General features: G+C 39.7%; 1 protein-coding gene across 10 annotated transcripts in view; it reads right to left on the reverse strand.

Annotated features, from left to right (window-relative positions):
* The window catches only part of PTK2 (protein tyrosine kinase 2), a 165,653-nt gene that overhangs the window by 17,100 nt on the left and 127,386 nt on the right, over positions 1–21,167 (reverse strand). For all 10 annotated transcript variants that reach the window (XM_075704800.1, XM_075704803.1, XM_075704805.1 and 7 more), the window contains 4 exons: positions 15,402–15,513; positions 12,499–12,585; positions 11,126–11,263; positions 8,184–8,315 (listed from right to left, as the gene is read on the reverse strand). In XM_075704800.1, coding sequence (XP_075560915.1) covers positions 8,184–8,315; positions 11,126–11,263; positions 12,499–12,585; positions 15,402–15,513 — 469 coding nt within the window. The remainder of the gene's footprint in view (positions 1–8,183; positions 8,316–11,125; positions 11,264–12,498; positions 12,586–15,401; positions 15,514–21,167) is intronic.

Here is a 21,167-nt window from a genome sequence, read left to right on the forward strand (position 1 = left end):
TTCCAGTGCGCTAATTCTGGCACACAACAACAAAGAAAGAGGATTTATCTGACTCTTCAGTTCACTATCCTATGAGTGATGACTTGGAGTTCATTCTCTCCAGAAAATGGATAAAATGCACATCTGCATCAGTGTAAATACAACTTATTTCATATGTCTGTATGGATGTATACATAAAATGGACACAGAGTAAGAATGAAAAATCTTTATTTAGAGAAATGCAGGCATGTGAATATTGGCTGTAACTAAACTGACCCCATGAACAGACACATGTCCTTTCCGGGTCTGTTTTGGGGGACAAATACACCCTCTTCTTGTTTAAAGCTACTCCAGATCCCTTTCCTTCTTTCTTTCTAGAAAGAATTGCTCTAAAGAACAATTCCAACTCGCATATTCTGCTAAATGACCCTAAAAAGCCAGCAGGGCAAACAGAACTTGCAAAGATACGCTAATATTGATCTTTCATCATTAAAAATGCTCCAATTGTGCTGGTAGTTTGTCAGGAGGGCTTATACTTTGGATTTTCATTCAGTCTTCTGCAGACTGTGGCACAGCCAGAGGCACAGCCAGAGACAGTCGCTGCCTGAAAGAACTTGCAGATTAAAAATAGACAAATCATACTAGACACGGAAATATTTAACCCCATCTTAAACATGAAGAACTGAAGCAGACACAAGCAAGCCATTTCCCAATGTTTCTCCAGGAATTTGTGACAAATTCTATAATGAAACCTACCATTGACAAACCTCCAGTTTATTTCCTTTATTATGATGAAGGAATTTTTTCTGATTAAAGTCTCATTTGATATGAGTGTGCTAGCTACTTCATTAGATAGCTAAAGTCGTGATTTTCATTGTATTTTTAAGCGAAAGCAAATAGCAATCCTTGTGTATCTAAGTACATGACATTTCTATTAAACTGATGTTCACAATTTTCCTTAACCAGCCTCCAAAGATAATGAAATATTGAGCATTTTAAAAAATTCATAAGCACAAATGCTAGTCCACATAACAGATTTTCTTCTAGAATTACAAGAAAAAAGGTAATTAACAGACATAACATACACCTCCTCCCCTCCTTGTCTTAATAACAAGGTCCTCACTTTCAGCATCTGAACTCGCTAAACGCCCAAATTCTACAACTTCGCGTCGCAGCAACAAGTCACCACCAGCAGCAAACGTGCAGCAGGTAAGTGGACTTCAGGCCATCATGTACATGAACAGTATACAAACACCTACCTACAGTCTAAGAATCATTTCACAGAAGGGTTGTCATTACACATAAAATATTACTAAAATGAGTATTATTAACTTGACAAACGCTCGCTTCACACGTTGCCGACAAAACCACCGAGTCCTGTTGACTACCCCCATGCAAGCGAAGCCATGGAAGGCGGTGATGTTGCCCAGGCATCTCCAAGAACCTGATCTGAAACCGGAGACACCAAGTGCCAATGGGTAATGGCAAACCAGAGGGTCCACAAGCAGTTTGCCCAGCTACGCAACCCACCTGCATCTCAGCGACCTGCCTATTTACATCTTAGAAGTAAGGACTGAAAATCTTTAGTGGTACATAAACGTAAGCCCTTTCAACTTCTCAAAGCATTTTCTTCCCTCTGCCCCATCAAAACTCAGGTAGTTAGGAACGCAAGGAACAACAGAGAAATATTCAACACACTTTTGTGTCCAATGACTAAGAGGCCTGATTATATTTCTAGTGACTTGACTGTGTTCTAATAAACTCTAACAACTCCCATTTTAGTAAACAATATTCTGATTTATTCATTTGTGTAGCTGTGGAAACTTCAAAAGACAAACTGTTTTACAGTAAAGGTGATAATCTAAAATCAAACTCCTGCTGTATTTTTAAATACTATTTAGCAGCAATTCCTATGCTTCTACAGCGGTAAAAGCTTTAATTTTAGCCCCTCAGGCTGGCATTACATAGCAATGCATTGCTGAATTTTTAATACCGAGATCCTTCAGACGTGTTTAATGCAACATTCTCTAGGTCAAAAATAAGCCTCACACCAAAACTGACTTGTTCTGTACTTTACACACCATTTTACAGCCCCAAAGCTATCTTTCCAGTCCCTGCTATGGCCCTGTACCTCCATGGCAGCCCTCCCGAAAACTCCAGAGACTCCTCCGAATGATTCTCCCATCCTGATGCTGGGCGTATCATTAGACATAGAGAGCTTCCTGGCTGGACAGGAAACAATCCTTTCTGAGAGGCAGCTAAAGGGGCTGGAAACCGGGTGGTGGGTGCTGGAGTGCTCAGCGTGCGTGCATTTATGGAGAACATTTCTGGCACTTGTTGGAGCACAACTGTATTGAGGGTGTACATACAACAAGGAGATGAGCTGGAGGGTGAAAAACCCTCAAGACATCCACTTGGTTGTGAAGCCCCCAAGTAGCTATTAAGAATGTGTGTCTACAAAAGCCCTGCTTAACACTCTCATGCAGTGTCAGACTGTTTCAGAAAATGAAGCCTTTGGGAAACTGGAGATTTGGGATTTCAGCTTTACCTGGAAAAGTTGTCACTTGTGAGTGTATTTTTTTCAAGCCTTGAAGCTAAACAGTGACCGACAATGATGACAAATCATCTTCAGACGTGTTTCACACTCATAGTATGGTGGGAATTCTCAAGCATACAAACCGCAGCGCTTGGAAATTTTTTTTTTTTGGTAGAAGTGCCAACTGTACTGAAATGCAAGTTTAAGCAAAGCCTTTTCTACTTACTTCTATATTCATTACAGATGCATATTTAAGGGAGAACTATATGTTATAAAAATCTTGCAGGAAATCAAAATCCTTCAAAAGTAAATTTTTTTTTTTCTTCATAATAAATAGTCTACTATCTGAAATCTTTGGAAACGTCAAGAGGACTTTTCAGACAGGATGCATATGTTGACAAACTGGAACATAATCTACTTTGTTTCCAGTATTTCTAGTTACTCACTAATAAAAGAACATGTAAGTCTCGGCATTCTCAGGACATGCCAAATTGTAATGTCTTGGTGGGATTTTCTCAGGCTAAAAATTAAAATCTTATTTTAGCAACAGTTCACATCAATTATATTTGAATTGCAGTTCTCAGTGTCAAAGTAGGACAAAACCACAACTATGTGGGAATTTTAGAAAAACCCAAAACTGAACACGATAAGGAAACTATGCGAGTTATTTCTTCTTAACCTATCAGTAGAAAGGACTATAAATTTCTTAGCACAACACTGCTCTGTCTGCTGAGGAGTTACCAAAAGGCATGCACATATATATCTTTATTTTATATGACTAAAACCAATGCCACATAACATCAATACAGCCACAAAGAAAGGTTAAAACTGGAAACTAAATATAAATGAGAAAGCAGGTAACTAAACAGGCCCAAAAGAAGAAAAGCGTTCTGCAAAATGTTCAGAGGTAGTGACAGTGCCAAAAGTTACAGCATAAAAATCACTAGCTTCGCTGTAATGCTGAACTTAAAAGGTCACCTTGGAAAGACACAGAATGACGCAGTTTTTTTCCCACAACTTCTGCAAAGCAAACTAACTAGCTACCAGTTCAGTAGGCGCTCTCATGGTATCATCAACACCACTGGTTTCCTATCTGTGGTTACAGGTGACTCTCCTTTTGGGTCAAACTCCATATTAAAATACAGAAGGTATACTCTCTCCTAGAACCAATTAAAAAAAAATTAAGTATCATGATAGTTTTTGGTAGTTCCAAAATTGTGTCAAAACCCACAAATAAAAGCATCCTCAGGGGACCTTTAAAAATTATTTTAACTCAATGAATTAATTGATTTGCTTTTAAATTAATTCTACACACAAGAAGTCAGGGCTGGAAGATTAACATACACATATTGTGGCCCTAATGGAGTAATTTGATCCTTATGGGCTGATTTTCTGTGTGCGCAAATCCTGTAAAGGAACGCCAGCATGCTGGACATAAGTGCAAGTATCGCAGCATGCATGCCAGACTGCGGCGTAATGGGCCAAATCTTTTAGTTACAGCGAGCTGCAAGCGCCAGCAGCGCAGAGGCCATTTGCAACTGTGCAGCGCTGCTTTTGGGGATGGAGGTTGTTCGTCTGGCTTATATATGCTGCGTGCTATGTACAAGTAAAATCTTGATTAATCTCTGTCAATTTTATTTTGGGGGGTAGAAATACCCATATGATCAAAAAACAGCCCAGGTGAAAGAGCAGAATGAGAACTTCATTTCTTGTGATTCTGCTTGCCTGCTGAGGTCTAAACATCACAGGATATAAATGATGAGTGAAAAACTCAGGACTGCAGCACCTAAAAAAACCTAACAGTAAGATTCATTACATAGAAGGCCAAACAGACATCCACAATGTGTCTGTACTGCAGCCACCTCACCCCTCCACCTGCATATGCTCCAGACAGAGACTGTCTTCTGGAGTTACCTGTATCAAGCTTTAAATGCAGTAATACTTTGTCTTTGCTTCTTCCTCAAAAATAATTCAGAGATTTCTTTCCTCCTTCCTGGAGATGCTGATATCCAAAGTAATTTTATCAAGAGAGCATCAAAGCCCACAAGTTTAATCAGTGTCCATTAAAACTACCAGACTAGTGTGCAACATCCCCTCCCTATCAGGGGATGGGACCGAGTGTCAGTCCTGGGAAAAAAGTCCCCCCAAATCACCCCACCCCCCCCCCAATGGATATGTTTGGTACAATTTAAAATTAAACACTTCTTTACTCCTCAGTTTTTACACAATGGATTTATTTTCATTCAGGGGCTTCCCACGAAAAGAGATCTGTTTGTTTTCTCTTTCTTCAGCAGAATTGCAGAATTCTGGATTCTGTTAAGGCTGCAGCTTGCAAACAAAATTTGTATCTCCTTTCAAGTATTGACTAGTCACATGTTCTCAAAGGACCAGTTTCAGGCAAACTCTTTACACAGATAACAACCTCTCTGAAGACTGGGAAATTTCCCTTTCCATTCCACTGCAATTTAATTCTTCATCTGGGGTGTCTCTTCTAGCAAACACAGTATCAGCGCCGTTTATACTTGTATTAACATGCTTTGAGTTGTATTTTTTCCCTGTACGTGCAGCAATAAATTTCAAGTCATGAGCAAGCTGGTGTAACTCTGGGGAAACAAAAATTGTACTAACAGAAACCCCACTGAGGATATTTCTTGTCGTTGCAGTGCCTTACATTCAATGATTTGCAGTTACTCCCCCGTAAGTCCAATTCTCAATAGAAGTGAAATATACTGTAGGAGCCTGAAGACTGTGTAAATATAGCAGCTTTTGAAATAGCGAGTTTTAACCGAGAACACTACACTGTATAGTTACATAAGTTAAAAATTAAAATCTGGCTCTACTCTCTCTATTGTTCTCTGTGCTCAAAAGGAACAATATTCTTCTGAAACCCGCCTGCAGCCAGCAAGGGAGAGCCGCACTTCAGCAAAACAATTTTATCAAAATCTAAAGGTTAGGGCAGAAAGGCGTCTCAAAGCAAGTGAAAGACATGACATCAATTTTGAAAGACATAGAGTTGCTTCTCCCCGCTAAATCACCTGGAGTGAAATTTGGGAAGTCCCTTCCCCAAAAGAAGAACTGTCACTGATCACTCACCAGAGGGCACGGGACAAGTAGTGGGTGCATGTAATATATAGATTAATTCTACACTGGACCTGTGTTTGGACTCTCATGTATGAATTGTGGATATCCTTTAGGAGATCTGCAAGGCCTCCAGGAGAGACTCCCCACAGTGACTCTTCCACCGTCTTGATTTCTTCAGGGCTAAACCTAGAAAGCCACATTCCTTTTCCAAGAAACATCCATCTATAAACAGAAGATTCCTCTGACATACATCCTGCTACGGGTTCAAATATACCCTCTCTGGCTATCATTAGCTTGTTTAGCTTTTGACACAGCGTAGAAATCTGTAACAGGCATTCAAGTATAAAACCCAAAGCCTGTAGAGTCAAATATTACAGCAGAAAGAAAAATAACTGAAGTCTTACGGATTCCAGTGCCTCATTTTGGCCATTTACGTTCATGCTCAATTCCACCCAAACTTTCTGGTTTTCGCCTTTTTAACCCTCTAAGGGTTTACATAAAGCAAATCCAGCTCTGGCAAAGCTGCTCACAAGTTCACCAGTGCCAGTTCTCCTTTGAGTTGGGGATAGCAATAGAGATGGTGTCTCCTCACAATAAAAACTAACACATAATGAAAACACAGTAATTTTTTTTCCAAACGTATGCAAAGACTGTATTACAGATCAAAAGAAATATCAGAAAGTCCCTCCTCAAACTGCTGTTTGAGGAACAATAAACAGCCTAATGGTCCAGAAGCTGAATCAAAGCAGAATAACAAATGCTACAAATAATTGTCATCTATTCTGCAGAAAAGGTCAGAAAGTTCAGAAAGTTTTCTGCAGAAAGTTCCCACACAATCCAGTGCCACCACCTGAAATCACAATGCCTCATTCTCAGTAAATACATTATTTCCTCAAAACATTCTTGACAATCTTGAAAGTTTTAACCCACAACGGATCAACTTGACCTCCTGGGCTTGTGAAAGTCACAAGCAACTGGTGCCACCCAAGACTGGAAAAGCTAATGCCTAAATTAGGGAAGAAATTTTTCTTTCCCCTCCCTCTCTTCAGCTCGTAATAAATTGGACAAAGCAGTCTGGGTACAGTGGCTTCTTTCCGGTCATCCAATGGCAAACCGCAAATTCCCAAGTGCACTTATAAGGAAACCAGCCAAAAGCAAGCTTCAACATCCTTTAATCAAAACTAACATCTTAACTCTGACACAATCTGGATCTTGGCTAGAACATGTACTGGACATGGGGGCATCTACCAGTAGCTCTCAAGAGCTAGTAGAGATTTATCCTACCTTGGTTGTCTTCACAGCCATCAGCTGTTCTGAACAGTTCTGAATACCATACATAACTAAATGCCTGAGAGACTAAGACAATTCAATTGGCAAGGAATAAGGTCTTGGTAACATCATCTATGTACAAGATCTGCTCTCCATTCCCGCCCACTGGCTTCCTGTAGAATAAAGCATAAATTCTTATTTTCAAAATGTCCTGGTTTCAAGATCCCTAAAAGACTGTTTCAAGTTCTGTGAGACAATCACGACCAGCAACTTTGGTATCTAAAATAAAAATAATTCATCTGTACAACTAAGATTTTCCTGGAGACCAGCTCTAGACAGTGCAGAGAACTCTTACATAAACCACAGACCATTATCATCATCTGCTTTAAATCGAGAATGTATTTATTCAAACTTACCTCCCATAACAAACCTATAGCACCTGCATTTATACAGGCATGTTCTGTAACTACATACTACATAAAAGGCTTCCAAACCGAAACGTTCCTTGAAATACACTTCTTAAGACCAAACATGTGACTGATGTTTGTCACAACCCATACTACACCACTGTAAATTATCCACCTGTCAAGTGAGGCTCACGCACCTAGAGGCTCCCCAGCACAAGCCTATACAGAGTAATATGCTACCACCATCTTCCGCTGCATCCGTAGCCGTCAGTCTCGAGCAGGAGAATTTTAACACTGAATTTGAATTTTGACAACTTGGAAGCCAGAACTGAAATAAAACCACATACACCAGTGGCACTGACAACAAGAAAACATGGAACTGCAGAGAAACAGCAACAGAAGTTCCCATTACCAATGCATCTCTTCTTTCTCCTCCTGGTGATGTTCAGAGCTTTTCGCCCACCTCACAGAGTTCTCAAATTATTTCTTCCCACTAATGTGTCTCATTATTTCTCCAGTGCAAGACTGCTTACAACTCTTGCTACAGTCAGGGTTGTTAGATGGCTGCTGGTTAACCCTTTTTTAGGGGTAGAGTATGCACAGATCTATCTCCTTAAGAACAAACAGGCAATCTCCAGATCGGCACAGAATTATACCCACAACTTCCCACAGATAAATACTCAACTGGATAAAGTGAGACTGACTAAAAAACACAGCTATTCAAGGTATTTATAATACAGGACTCACTTGCTGAACACTTAATTTAAAAATTGTTTCCAAACCTACATTTTGGTAATGACTCCTACGTTCAGTAAATGCTCTCATTTCACAGAAGTAATCAGTTTTAGCAAGCTGCAATAAAAAAAGAAAAATCAAAATGAACTAAGAAGCACTATGAAACAAAGTATTACCAAGAATCGTTCCTCTTTTTCAAGCCAGCGCTGATCCTCTTCCATCTCTTGTTGTTGTCGTATCAATCTCTCCTCCATGAGATGTGTGGGTAGAACCTGGCCCATTCCTCGTATGTCCAAAGTGCCCGAATCCTACAAAACAAGGTAACTTTATTCAGTCTCACAACTTGTAATTTGAATAAACAGCTGCAAGAACGTATAGATTACAAAAGAACAGATTTTTAAAAGCCCAAATGCAAAACAGCAGTCCAGCCAAGTTTCTTCAACTGCTTATAAACTGAAGCAGACCATCAGAAGAAACTCTTTCCAACTACAAACATTTTATCTGCCTTGCTCCTAATCACTGGAACCAAAAAGATTTAAAAAATTCTGTCCTGTTTTTCAGTAATGTTGTCACGTCATATATTGCACTTCATTTAAGTTGGACAACTAAAACAGATTCATCAATTTCGTTTTCTTGGTCTTGAGCAATAATAACAATCCAGTTGTTACAAGCCAAGATGAATTTTTTTTTTCCCCCAAAACAAATATGCTTTCCAGTTTTAGCTGACACTTGCAAAGCATGTCACAAGAACATTTTTAATGATTTTTGAATAAGTTTTTATGCATGTCTTAAGCTTATAATACTGAATATAACATATCCCAATGTTGTCTGGAAATCATGAGCAAGTAGTATATAAATTAGTATTCTTAAAGCAGCCAAAGGGGAGTTTGGTAACAAACTTCACTGAGACTGTTTTTAGGTAGCCAAATTCCCAAGCTTTTGTGAAAACTTTGGCTGTAACTCATTATTACAAACATGTGCAAAGCATTCATATCCTTGTCCCTAAATTGGTTGGACTGGATGATCTTAAAGGTCTTTTCCAACCTAAATGATTCTATGATTCTATGATAAATTGGAGATATGTGGATTTAACGGATGGTCCACTCGGTGGATAAGGAATTGGCTGAGTGGTGGCACTCAAAGAGTTGTGGTCAATGGCTCAACGTCCAAGTGGAGACCAGTGACGAGTGGCGTTCCTCAGGGGTTGGTATTGGGACTGGCGCTGTTTAACATCTTTGTCAGCAACATGGACAGTGGGATCAGGTGCACCCTCAGCAAGTTTGCCGATGACACCAAGCTGTGTGGTGTGGTCAACATGCTGGAGGGAAGGGATGCCATCCAGGGGGACCTTGACAGTCTTGAGAGGTGGGCCCATGTGAACCTCATGAAGTTCAACAAGGCCAAGTGCAAGGTCCTGCACATGGGTTGGGGCAATCCCAAGCACAGTTACAGGTTGGGCGGAGAACAGATTGAGAGCAGCCCTGCAGAGAAGGACTTGGGGGTGTTGGTTTATGAGAAGCTCAACATGGCCTGGCAATGTGTGCTTGCAGCCCAGAAAGCCAACCGTATCCTGGGCTGCATCAAAAGCAGCACAGCCAGCAGGTCAAGGGAGGTGATTCTGCCCCTCTACTCTGCTCTGGTGAGACCCCACCTGGAGTACTGCATTGAGCTCTGGGGCCCTCAGCACAAGAAGGACATGGACCTGTTGGAGCGGGTCCAGAGGAAGGCCACAAAGATGATCAGAGGGATGGGACACCGCTCCTATGAAGACAGGCTGAGACAGTTGGCATTGTTCAGCCTGGAGAAGAGAAGGCTCTGGGGAGACCTTATAGTAGCTTTCCAGTACCTGAAGGGGGCCTACAAGAAAGCTGGAGAGGGACTTTTTACAAGAGCATGTAGTGATAGGACAAGGGGTAATGGCTTTAAACTGAAAAAGGGTAGATTTAGATTCAATTTAAGGAAGAGATTCTTCACTATGAGGGTGGTGAGGCACTGGAACAGGTTGCCCAGAGAAGTTGTGGATGCCCCATCCCTGGAAGCATTCAAGGCCAGGTTGGAGGGGGCTTTGAGCAAGCTGGTCTAGTGAAAGGTGTCCCTGCCCACGGCAGGGCGTTGGAATGTAATGATCTTTAAGGTCCCTTCCAACCCAAATCATTCTATGATCTATATGCTTCCAACCAACACTTTATTCAAGCACAACACAGTTAGACTAAGTTGTTTCTACAGTCAATAATCTACAGGGATGTTGAACTACTTTGGACTACAACCTTCAACTATAGACAGTGTGAGCAACAGCATCACAGCAGCAAGTTGCAATGGCAGAATATACGGCCAAATCAATCAATCAAGAGTAAATAGAGGCAAATTGAAGACTTGGACACCTATCTGTTCACCTGTATTTAACAAGTAAGCCTCAGTTATCACTGAAGTGTTTATCAGAGGCAGGGAATAGAGCATTGGTTAGAGAGGAAATGGATTTAAGACAGAAGCTGCACAAAGTGATTCTTTGTGGGAGGAGAAAATGGAATGAAAAAAGTATAAAATAATGGAGGAGAAGAGAAAAAAAACGACGGAAGGTTAAAGGGGGAATTAATTTGATGTTCCTTGCACCAGCTCTGTGCAATCATGACAGGCTGAAAAGCACCTAACTGGAGTACAACTCAAGAACAGTTTTGCAGACCAATTCATTTTCTGTTCTGAGTAAGTTACGGAGAAGCCTCAGATACTTTAGCTATGCTGGATATCTCCATGAAAGGTATTTTTAAGCAGTAATGATACTATGTATTTTTACATGAATGTTCCCATCTCTATTAACAGCAATAAGTTTCAGTAAAGCCTTAACAAATACAAAGTATTTGCTATGACTCACTTAGTGAAGATAATAAGTAGTAATAACTTCATCAAGAATTTGTGTAAAGAGTACGCTTTATGCCCAACCTCACATAGAAGGATTTGTTTCAAAAAGAACAGAATTCAGCCATTACTCCCATCCCACTGCAGTAGGCAATTTAAAAAATACCAGAGAAACCATTTTCCTACAATGTCCAGATGTATCTAAATAATAAAAAAGTGTATTTACTGTACAGAGTGCAACAACAGATATGTCAGTTCACGATACCTCCATGTTTGGTTGCCACACTGATATTTCCTGAGGCCGATGGTTCCAGGAATCTGCTTGATCCAAGAGAGAAGCCTGCCCAGGATAAATGCTGCCTGCCATGGCTGGTATCCCATGAGAACCGGGGTAGCCAGACACCTTGGGGGCAAGGGGGAGAAAAAAAAAAGAGTTATATTAATAAGACCTATGCTTCCCCATAATTAATAGCTTCCCCCCCACCAAGAAAACAAATATGAGAGTGCAGAAATGACTCAATTCAAGCAGTCACTGAGAGGGAGGAGGGGAAGCAACATCAGAAGAAGGAAGCCAAGCCAAAATATGACACAAACCATCTTTTTTAAGTCTTTGAGGATGCCTATCATAACATAACAATAACTACTTGAGGATAACTAGAACTATATATAAATATATAGAAATATAACTTTTGAGGACAACTGTAACTATTTGAGGATGTTTATCAAAAGAGCAGCATTAGAAAGTATGTTTTTAACCTCTGCAGCCAAGAAGATCAAAGTCCTCTGATGAACAAAAATAAACCTGTTGATACATTTGTAAGAGCTACACATGCAGAGCTCAGCTACACATGCAGAGCTCGTATTCAAGTTAATAGGAGCCTGCACACATCACCCTACATATAAAAATGTACCCCCTAGTGTATGTTACAAGCTTAAGTCTTGAGTGACAGCATGTAATTAGTGTGCTTAGCTGCGCAGCCTGAGAACTTCTCCACAGGAAAATCAAAGTAGTTTTAATGACTCTGAAGTACTCATTAAAACAATGAAAACCTCCCCCTCTCCATGGAAAAAAAACCCCCAACCTCAACTGAGACTGCTGTATATGGCTGTAGCTTTGAACAAAGCCAAGAATGCTTAAAGTACTTTCATGACAAACTTTTGTTTTAAATTTCTTCAGCAGTGTTAGGAAGAAAAGCAAAACCTGTGAGTATATGATGTGGTAGATCTAAAGGCGGCTATCAGCCAACAGAAAATAAAAATGTTTCAGAGAATCATCAGGGAGCAGAGTATCAATAAGCCCAAGGAAAGTCCATTAGTTAATGCCATTTTATAAGGCAAGTAATTTTATAGCTTAGCACGAATGTTAACATGAACACCACATTCCTTCAATAAATACAAAAACGTCTGATGCGTTTCATTGTAGTTTTTGGAATCTGAGCACCATATCAGATATGAAAGTATTTGCCATCTGGAGTAAACCTACCAGGTTCAGTTGGGGATTGTTCTGATGTAAAACAAAAACCATTTAACAGAACTGAATGAAAATAAACCACGTAAGAAGCAAATCAATCCCACCAGCTGCAACTGAGTTATATCCCCACATTTGAAAAAACACATGTACAGTGTTAAATGTAATACCTGGTAATGATTCGGCTGTACCATATGCTGTGGACTTGGATAAAACCCTTCACTGGATCTTGGACTGGGGTAACCAGGCCTACTGGGCTGTAAATGTAAAGGAATTTTTAGAGTCTTTAGAAAGAGAAAACTATAACCAGAAAATTACTCTTCAGTGAGACAAATATTTATAGGTGGTGCACCACAAAAGCAAGCTCAAAAAAACCCCTGAAATAAATATTCTAAAATGACTAACAGGTTTTTTAAACAACTAAAATTAAGTTTTCCTCCATTTTTGCTTGGAAATGGAAACAGCTGAATTGCATGCTAGGTATGTCAATAAATAATGCTTGCTCTGTGAATTCTTTGTGCATATTTAATTGCTTGCACTAAACGACCTGCTCTGTGCTGTTTAACTCTAGAGAAGACATCAGCTAAGAACACAATTCTTAAATCACATTTCCAGGTGCAAATATAGCATTGTTTCTAAGTTCACAATATGCAGTACATAAAGTTTTGCTATTAACTTGTTTTTGTGACTGATCCCAAAAGTAAATTGTTTTGCTTCAGTCAGAACACAAATCAAACTGGTTTGTTTAGCGTGAGTATTTCCATGTGTTATTCTGAGGACTAAAGTTAGTTCTGATAATTAACTTCTGTGTAACTAATGGCCTCAACATGGAAGGTGCTTTTGATCATATTCTGAACTCCATGGTTGCTTCATTACCCATGCTTTGTTTTTCAACCCATTCCCAGCCAAGAAAAAACAAGACAGAACTAGCTCCTATTAGAAAGGACAGCTAAAGAACAGCTATCAAGAGCCTTTATCGACTAACTTGCTTTACCCCTTCAGGAGAACGGCAATACTTTATATATAAAAAAGCAAGATGTATAATCACAGGAATACCTGCAACAAGTCACCAGAAATTTGGACAGCACTATTACAAAAAACTGCATGAAGAGGAGCCTGGTTTTCCACACACATTGAATAGATCATCCTTTTGCCAGAATAGGTATAGAAACTTCACACTACTGGAAGAAGTAATGTTGGAAAATGTTGCTCAGAACAACACACTTTTATCTTCCAAGCAGAAGTGTTCTGTCATCTTATTGGATATTAACCTCCAAAGGTGTATTTGGGTTTTTTTTTTTGATGAGGAACAGTGCTGCCAGGAGCTTCAGGAGGAAAAAAATTAACCCCAGAGGGACCCCCCCCAACACACCTCATCATTCTGCAAATGGCCTCCTTCAGTCCTTCTGGCAGTTAAAGGTCACCACCACATTACTTTGAGATCGCAGAATTTTATCATCACTTTATGAAAAATGTCATTATCATTCTGTACTAGGATCGTTTTTGTCTTATGTTACTAATTGAAATCACTATGAGATACAAGTAATTTCATAGTACAAATTGTGCTATCTGTGAATTCTCTGAGAACGTGTAGAAGTTAAGGCTATAAATAAAATGAAGTTTAAGCCCTATATATATAAAGACCTGAAACTTACATAATGAATTCTTGGAAGAAAAAAAAGTCAGTTGTCATCATTAGAAAATGAGATAATAAGAGATACTTAAAATCCCGTATCTATGAAATTCAACTCGTTCAAAAGACTGTATAAAAAACCATAACCACCAACTGCACTGCACATACAGTGAGGACATACTGACCCCCTCAAAAAAGTTATGCAGTGGTTGAATTAATTTCAATCTTAACTCATCTTTTGTCAAGTGTTTCAGTTTCTACATCACACCCAAAGCTCTAATAATGATTATTTCTAATACGGTATAGCTCATATACTACATTATTAAAAGGTATTTATTCTATTTGGATTAGTACCAAAGCTTCAGGACTAAACAAATTCTTCAAACAAGGTTGTAATAATCAAGTAGCATACTGTTCCAATTTATGCAGTTTATCTGCTTCTGTAACTCGGAACATTGTCCGTTTATGTATACACCAAATCCTGCTAGTTGATCTCGGATGACTAAACAGGTTGATGGATGGCTTGCTGTTTTCAACTCTGAAATGAAAGCAAGAATTCCACTGCCTATATTTCTTGGTTGCCATAAAGCTATCAAAGTGCAGAATCAAGCTCAGAAATCTATCAGGCAACAACCTGGGTACGGGGAAATGAAACAATACAAAAATAAGTTGCCTTCCTACGACTGTTGGGGGATGTGTGCAGCAGAAGGTGCCACACGAGTACTACTGCAATCATTATCAGCACCAGAGCTTGCGTACAGAGCTGCAAGAATTCCCTACAAGCTGATCAGGATGCAGATAATATTCCACATTACAGTGGTGACTGCACAAAATGAAATTCTTCAAAATACAGGCTTTACCCTTCAAAGCACAAAATAACTCTGATGAGAAGCAGACAAGTTACTGAGAGAAGAGAGTGCTCAGCAACTGGTGAGGTTAGACTACCACAGCTGCAGAACACATCAGTGACATCCAAACAGGACAGACACGTAATGAAACAAAATTAAGTGCAGAAGCAAACCCCTCATCTCCTGTCCAGAATTAAAAAAATGCAATTAATTGATTTCTACGCTCTCACTGATGTTTTATAAATAGACTTCACAGTGGCCTGGGGGCTCACTAGCTAATGCTTCATAGGAGTGCTACAAGAAAGAAGAATGAAGAAAAGCCCAGTAAACAATTTTATGGCAACTATGGTAGTCTTTTACAAGTTAAACAACGAGAAACAGAAAATTGTTAGTGCAATATTACAGCATGGATCAGTTCTAACAACAGTTCAAGTAGAGCTGGGTCATTTCAGGTAAGTATTACCAGATGATGACAAAATTGGCCAGAATGCCATTGTTTGAATGAACTTGTCAAAAGAGGCTTTGAAGAAATAGATAGAATAAAAAGGGTTTGTTTGTTTTTTAAACACACATAATTTGCAGTCTTAGCTACCTTGGGAGGAGCTTCATCTGATCCTCCTGAGTCCCAGGATACTGTGACTTGTCGCCTGGATTCCATTCTCATTCGTTCTTCTTGCTGCAGCTTCTCTTCCTCCAGTATTGTACTAAGAAAAACATATTATATTTAAGTAAAACTCCAGTTCAATGTCTAACAGACCTCTCCCCAGAGCTCGCACATTTTTCAGACTAATCAATACTACTCCACAAAGCAATTGAAAACTGAAACACAAACTGCCTTTACTTATATTGGTTAGGTTTCTGAAAATCAGTATCAGGAAGAAATACTTCTGCAGGATTACCAACGTGCTTTTAACAACAGAAGCGGCACCAAGTTTTTAGAAAGTTGTGGTTGATCTTGTATAAAAATTTTTTTGCATGTTAACAGTTCTTTTGATGTGTAATTACACAGAGAAATCCTCAAAGACAATAAATCGAGCACGCACTTGCACAAAAACCTACTTTTCACAAGAAAGTATTCTACTGAACTGCTGCAAAGGTTCAAAACAAACCGAAAATGTTCTTTACTGAAACTCAACAGAGCTTCAGATCACTGGGATTTTTTTCCCTTTTTAAACAAAGCAGTCAAAAAACATTTTAAATACTGTGTTTTCAGCTCTTACATTTTAGCCTAACCAGGAACACGTTCAGCAAACAAATCTAACAAAACTGAAATATCTGACTCAGATATTCACTCAGCTTCTAAACATTCAGGTCAAAAGGCTACATTTTCAACAACGTACAAGACAGTAGTAAAAACTAGTTTGCTACTTACCACTGTTCTGCCTATTAAAAAGACTGAAGTTCAATGTGATACTGCTGCCCCCACAGCAGCCTCCTCCCAGTTCTGCTATGTGGATTATTAATGTTGGATATTTGCCATTTGAAAAATACTCAGAATGAAGCTTTGAAATAGGGAGCTGCAAATTCGCTGGAGCTGCACGCTACATGGATATTCTGGAGATGTGAGTAGGGCAGATTATTTACACATATCATGTCCCCAGTGTAAAGATAATCCTGTGAAGGAGCTATTCCAGCTTCTTTATCACTCAACGGTTTCGAGAAACAAAGCTGGGTTCTGAGTTTATCATCTCCTGTTCAGTCTGCTAAATAACCACCCAGAATTACTCATGCAGGGGATGAGATCAACTACAGCAATCTATTCTAATCTTGGAACTTTACTGCTTATTTCAAGAATAAATTCCTGCTTGGTTGGAGACAAGAACTTTGCTTTTCCTTACTCAGCCAAAAAAAAAGAAAAAAAAACTATGCCACTTCTAAAAAGCAGAGAAGTCATCTCGTCTCACTGCAGCTAAACCAAGTTTGTAGTATTGCTGCAATTTCAATCCGTCATTGCTGAAGCAACACAAGAATGTGGAACAAAAAACCCAGACAAGTTACTTGCAAAACTCACCCTGATATAACTACCACAGAAACACAGCTACAGCCCAACGGAGGGAACTAAAAAGAGAAAATCTTTCTATTTTACCTCTCTCTTCCTTCAGAATAAGGAAAATGAAATATTTCCTACTTGAACCCACTGCTTTAAAGCTAGGTCATGCTTCAGATATTCAGCACGCATTTTTATGTAGCATAAGAAACCAGCCAACATGCATCCATAGCCATGAACCATGATTATGATCTTTCAAGAAATACCTCAAGATTTAAAAAAACCACAACAAAACAACAGGAAAAAAAAATCCACCCAGACATTGCCTGAATAAAACACAGATTTTTAACAAAGCTGTTGATACAGCAGTTGCTCTCATCTGAGCAAAAGAATGGAGCAGGAGTTGGCTAAAAGCAGCTGACTAAATTTAGAGATGGCTTATTGACAATTTGGGGCCATGGGTATAATTTGTCACAGCACAGTCCTTTTTTTCCATAAAAAGGCATGAAACACCAATACCTTCCACCTTGCTATCAAAGCCATTTTATATATGGTGTCACAGTATTCAATACAAAACCATTAACTTCAATCATATCACTGGAAATGACAAATTTCTACTGAAATGACCTGTCTTCCCATAACATCGGCTCAGCTTTTTGCCTCACAACGCTAATTCAGCGCACCCTGCTCTTCCATCGCCTGTGCCATCAGGAGGTCCTTTCCCCAGCAACCCAGTAAGCAGCCTGGTCAAAGGCTGATCTGCTGCAGCAGAATTTGTACTTGGATGCCCTTGAGTACTGCTGACAAGAATATAAAGTAGGAAATGCCTCAGAGAAACATTACTCGAAAAAACCCAAAGAATATAAATGACTCACAGAAACTTCTTTGTTTTTACAAAGGGAAGACCAATCCATAGACAGAGTAAAAGCATGCCAAGAGATATTTTTGACCTTTTCTCAGTGCAGCTGCCTAAGTACTCTGAACAGTTTATTACAATTTGCAGGAGGTCAGGAAAGTCAGATCCAGGCATATTTTCCCAAACTGCAGATATTTTTAGCAGCAAAGAGGAGCAAGCAGAGAATTACTTCTATTCATATGATTTCCCTAGCAAATCTTGAGGTAGTACAGACAAACTTAACTCATCTTCTTGGCTAGGTTAAGTCTGATGAAAAATCTCAACTATTAAAAGCCTGCATAATTGATAAACTTACTTAATTTACGAAGGATCTTTTTACTGAAATTGGCCTGTGACATTGAAAAGGAAACACTTACGGGGAGCTTTAGTGTAAGAATATCTGAAATACTAAAATGTATCCTTATATTTCAAAAGGCACAGCAATACCAGTGTTTGCTGCTGTGGTGGTGCAGGAACCACCAGGAAGTGCTGACCCCGAACAAGCAGCTTCTTTCTTTCTCTCTGCAGTCTCCAGCCACCAGAAATGCAAAGCTAGGTGCAGATGAACGTATTTTCACATACTGCTCTAATTTAAAAGCACTTTCATATGGATTATAGATTATTCATAATGGTCACTGTCAAAGAGCAAAAAGCTAATGAAGCATTTTGCAGCCTCTGTCATGTATTTCACATATGTGCTAAAATATTTTTTTGGCAGGACGCCACAAAAGGAGAAGACTCAAACTGCCCTCACTTATCGGTTTTGCTTCTTTTATTTATAAGCAACATTTCAGCACCTACATCAAATGCAGTCACAAAAAGGCTCAAGTCCAGTTCTCATCAGTTAATTATCTTACTGTTGTCATAAAAACAGACTTTAAAAGCACGAATAAGTCTCTTTTTTTTCTGCATTCTTTTTAGAGCTGTATGTAATATGTGACTTGCAGTGCTGGGATGCTAGTGGGGTCATCCACGCTGTTAAAACCTGTGCTGCTTCATCACTGACCTACAGAGCCAGACTCCGACTCTTACCGCAGCTCTTTATTTTGCTATTTTTAATAGACAGAAAGCGTTAGCGATAGGTACTTCATACGAAATCCTTTCAATGATGCAGTGAAAGTGTCATGCAATTACATTAATTTGAAAGCTCAAAATTAAAATCCAACCTAACCTCCAACACAAAACCCCCCAATTTTAACAGAATTACCAACCAAAGGGACACCCAGCGCACCACAACTCGCAAGCACAAGCCTGGGAGGTGACTTACAAGCAAACCTGTGAATATACCGGTGCTACCTTAGCAATACGCACACCTACAGCGTATTGAACATAGCACAGTATAAATTAAATTTAATAATACATGCATGTATGAGATAGTCTATGGTTATAGTGAGTGTACGAATATAGTATAGTAAGTGTATGGTTCTAGTAAGTGGCTAGGAGTCATTCTGAGGAAAAATGCTGTGTAAGTGACACCGCACGATCTGGGTACATTAAACACTTTGCAAAGGGCCTCTTATATTATTTACCATGTAGCGCAAGACTAAAAATCTCTTCTACACAAAATCAGCAAGGCAACACATACTTCCTGATTAAAATACCACAAATTCTAATTCTGGCCCAGTCTGCAACAGAATTGCAGGAGTAGCAGGGTAGCACCTCACTTTCCTGACTTATTCTCACTTTTACCACCCCTCAAGATTGAAAAAGGGACCTAGGACGCGAGGAGGAATTAAATTTGTAAATCTACAATCCACCCATTTGTTTCCGTTTGCTGTGAAGACTAACTCATCCCTATCCACTTTGGACAGATTAAATGCTATAAAATATCAGGCCTTATTACTACCCTAGTAACACTATATAAATTCTACAGAAATCAGCATCTTTGCATTGTACAAGCAGCTGCAAATAAAGTTTGTGCAAAGCAGATGTTACTATGAAATGGGAAAAGCATCAAATAACAAACAGAGAACACATGAAATGCTTATGCTCCCATCAGTGCTATTTCAGATGCAGACAAGAAGTTTTTTCCCAAAGCCACGGACTTTTTCTCATTAAAACAGAGAGGAACGTTGCGGTGCTGTATCATTGGCTTCAAGCAAACAACTAGTCTGCTCTCAGCTTGAAAAGACTACCCTGGAGAGGATCCAGAATGAGCAGCAGCAACACCACACAGAAAAGGCCACCAGGGAAATGGCTTGTTTTTGCAAGTTCATGGGAATTTGAGTTTTGAAACACAATCTTTCCTAGCTGCCTGAGATTGCCTCATCACAAGGGAATTGACCACCTCTCCAAGAGAGGCTGTCTCTGTCTGTGAGCGACACAAAGAAGCCCTAAGGACGACTGTGCTGCCTAACTTCCAGGAGGTAAAGGTCACCAGTTTGGAGTGGCAGGAAACTCTCTGCTTTGGTGAGAAGAGTAAAAGCTGCATTTTGGGGTTGCTGTGGCCCCTGGAGAGAGCCTGTTCTCCCAACAATGCTTCAAATCTCCTAGCATGACTGGAGGAGCAAAAAAACACCCCTCTTGGCACATTTTTCATCTAGAACCAGAAAATTGTTTAGGTTGGAAGGGATTCCTGGAGGTCTTGAGTCCAATCTCCTGGTAAAGCTGGGCTCCATGCACAGCGAGGTCAGGTTGCTGGGAGCCTTTTCCAGTCACGGTTTGAAAGTCTCCCAGCATGGAAATTCCAGAGTCTTTCTGGGAGACCTGTTTCAGAGCTTACCCACGCACACTGCGAAACATTTTGGTTTGTAACTAATGAGAATTTGCTGCATGTCATGAGCGTTGGTCCTCATCCTTTGGCTGTGCATTTCTGAGGAGAGCCAGGGTCTTGGGCACCAGTCTATCCTGTTTATCTGGCGATACTGTTCCACGTCGTTCACTTTTTCCCCCTTTCCTCCTCCTGACTCATGCTGTTGTAAGTGTTGCTGCTGTCACTCTCTCTCCGAGCACAGCCTATATTTATTTCACCCCCCAACACAATTACTTTTACTCTGTATTTACTCATCCTCTTCCTTTCCTGGTGAGATACTCTCTCTGCCAGGGTTTACATACCATAGGCATCTTCCCAGTTGCATTTTTTTAGGGCTTCATTCTGCTCCGTGCCAGTCAGCTCTAAGTTATCAGCACATTCTGACTGCAAATTAAAAACAACCCTATTCTTCCAGAGCCGAAAAAAAAAAATTGCCAATTTCTACTTATTACCCAAATCACAAAACTATGTCATATCTTCGCCTTGCAATCCCTACCAAAAGCTTTACCATTTCTTCCTTTGCAGTTAACTCCACACAGACAGCAGCATAAATTCTTTGTGAGAAGGGCTATGTAAATTATTAGTCTACACAGGAGCTCCCAGAATGACAGATGGCAGAACCATAGGCCGTTTTAAGAAAAAGGAAAAAACTTAAAAGGCCGCTAAGTTATCCATACAGCAACTCTGAAACATCATCATAATTACATTAAAAATGTCCCTTTTT

The sequence above is a fragment of the Pelecanus crispus genome, chromosome 2 (genome assembly GCF_030463565.1).
Source record: "Pelecanus crispus isolate bPelCri1 chromosome 2, bPelCri1.pri, whole genome shotgun sequence".
Lineage (NCBI taxonomy): Eukaryota > Metazoa > Chordata > Aves > Pelecaniformes > Pelecanidae > Pelecanus > Pelecanus crispus.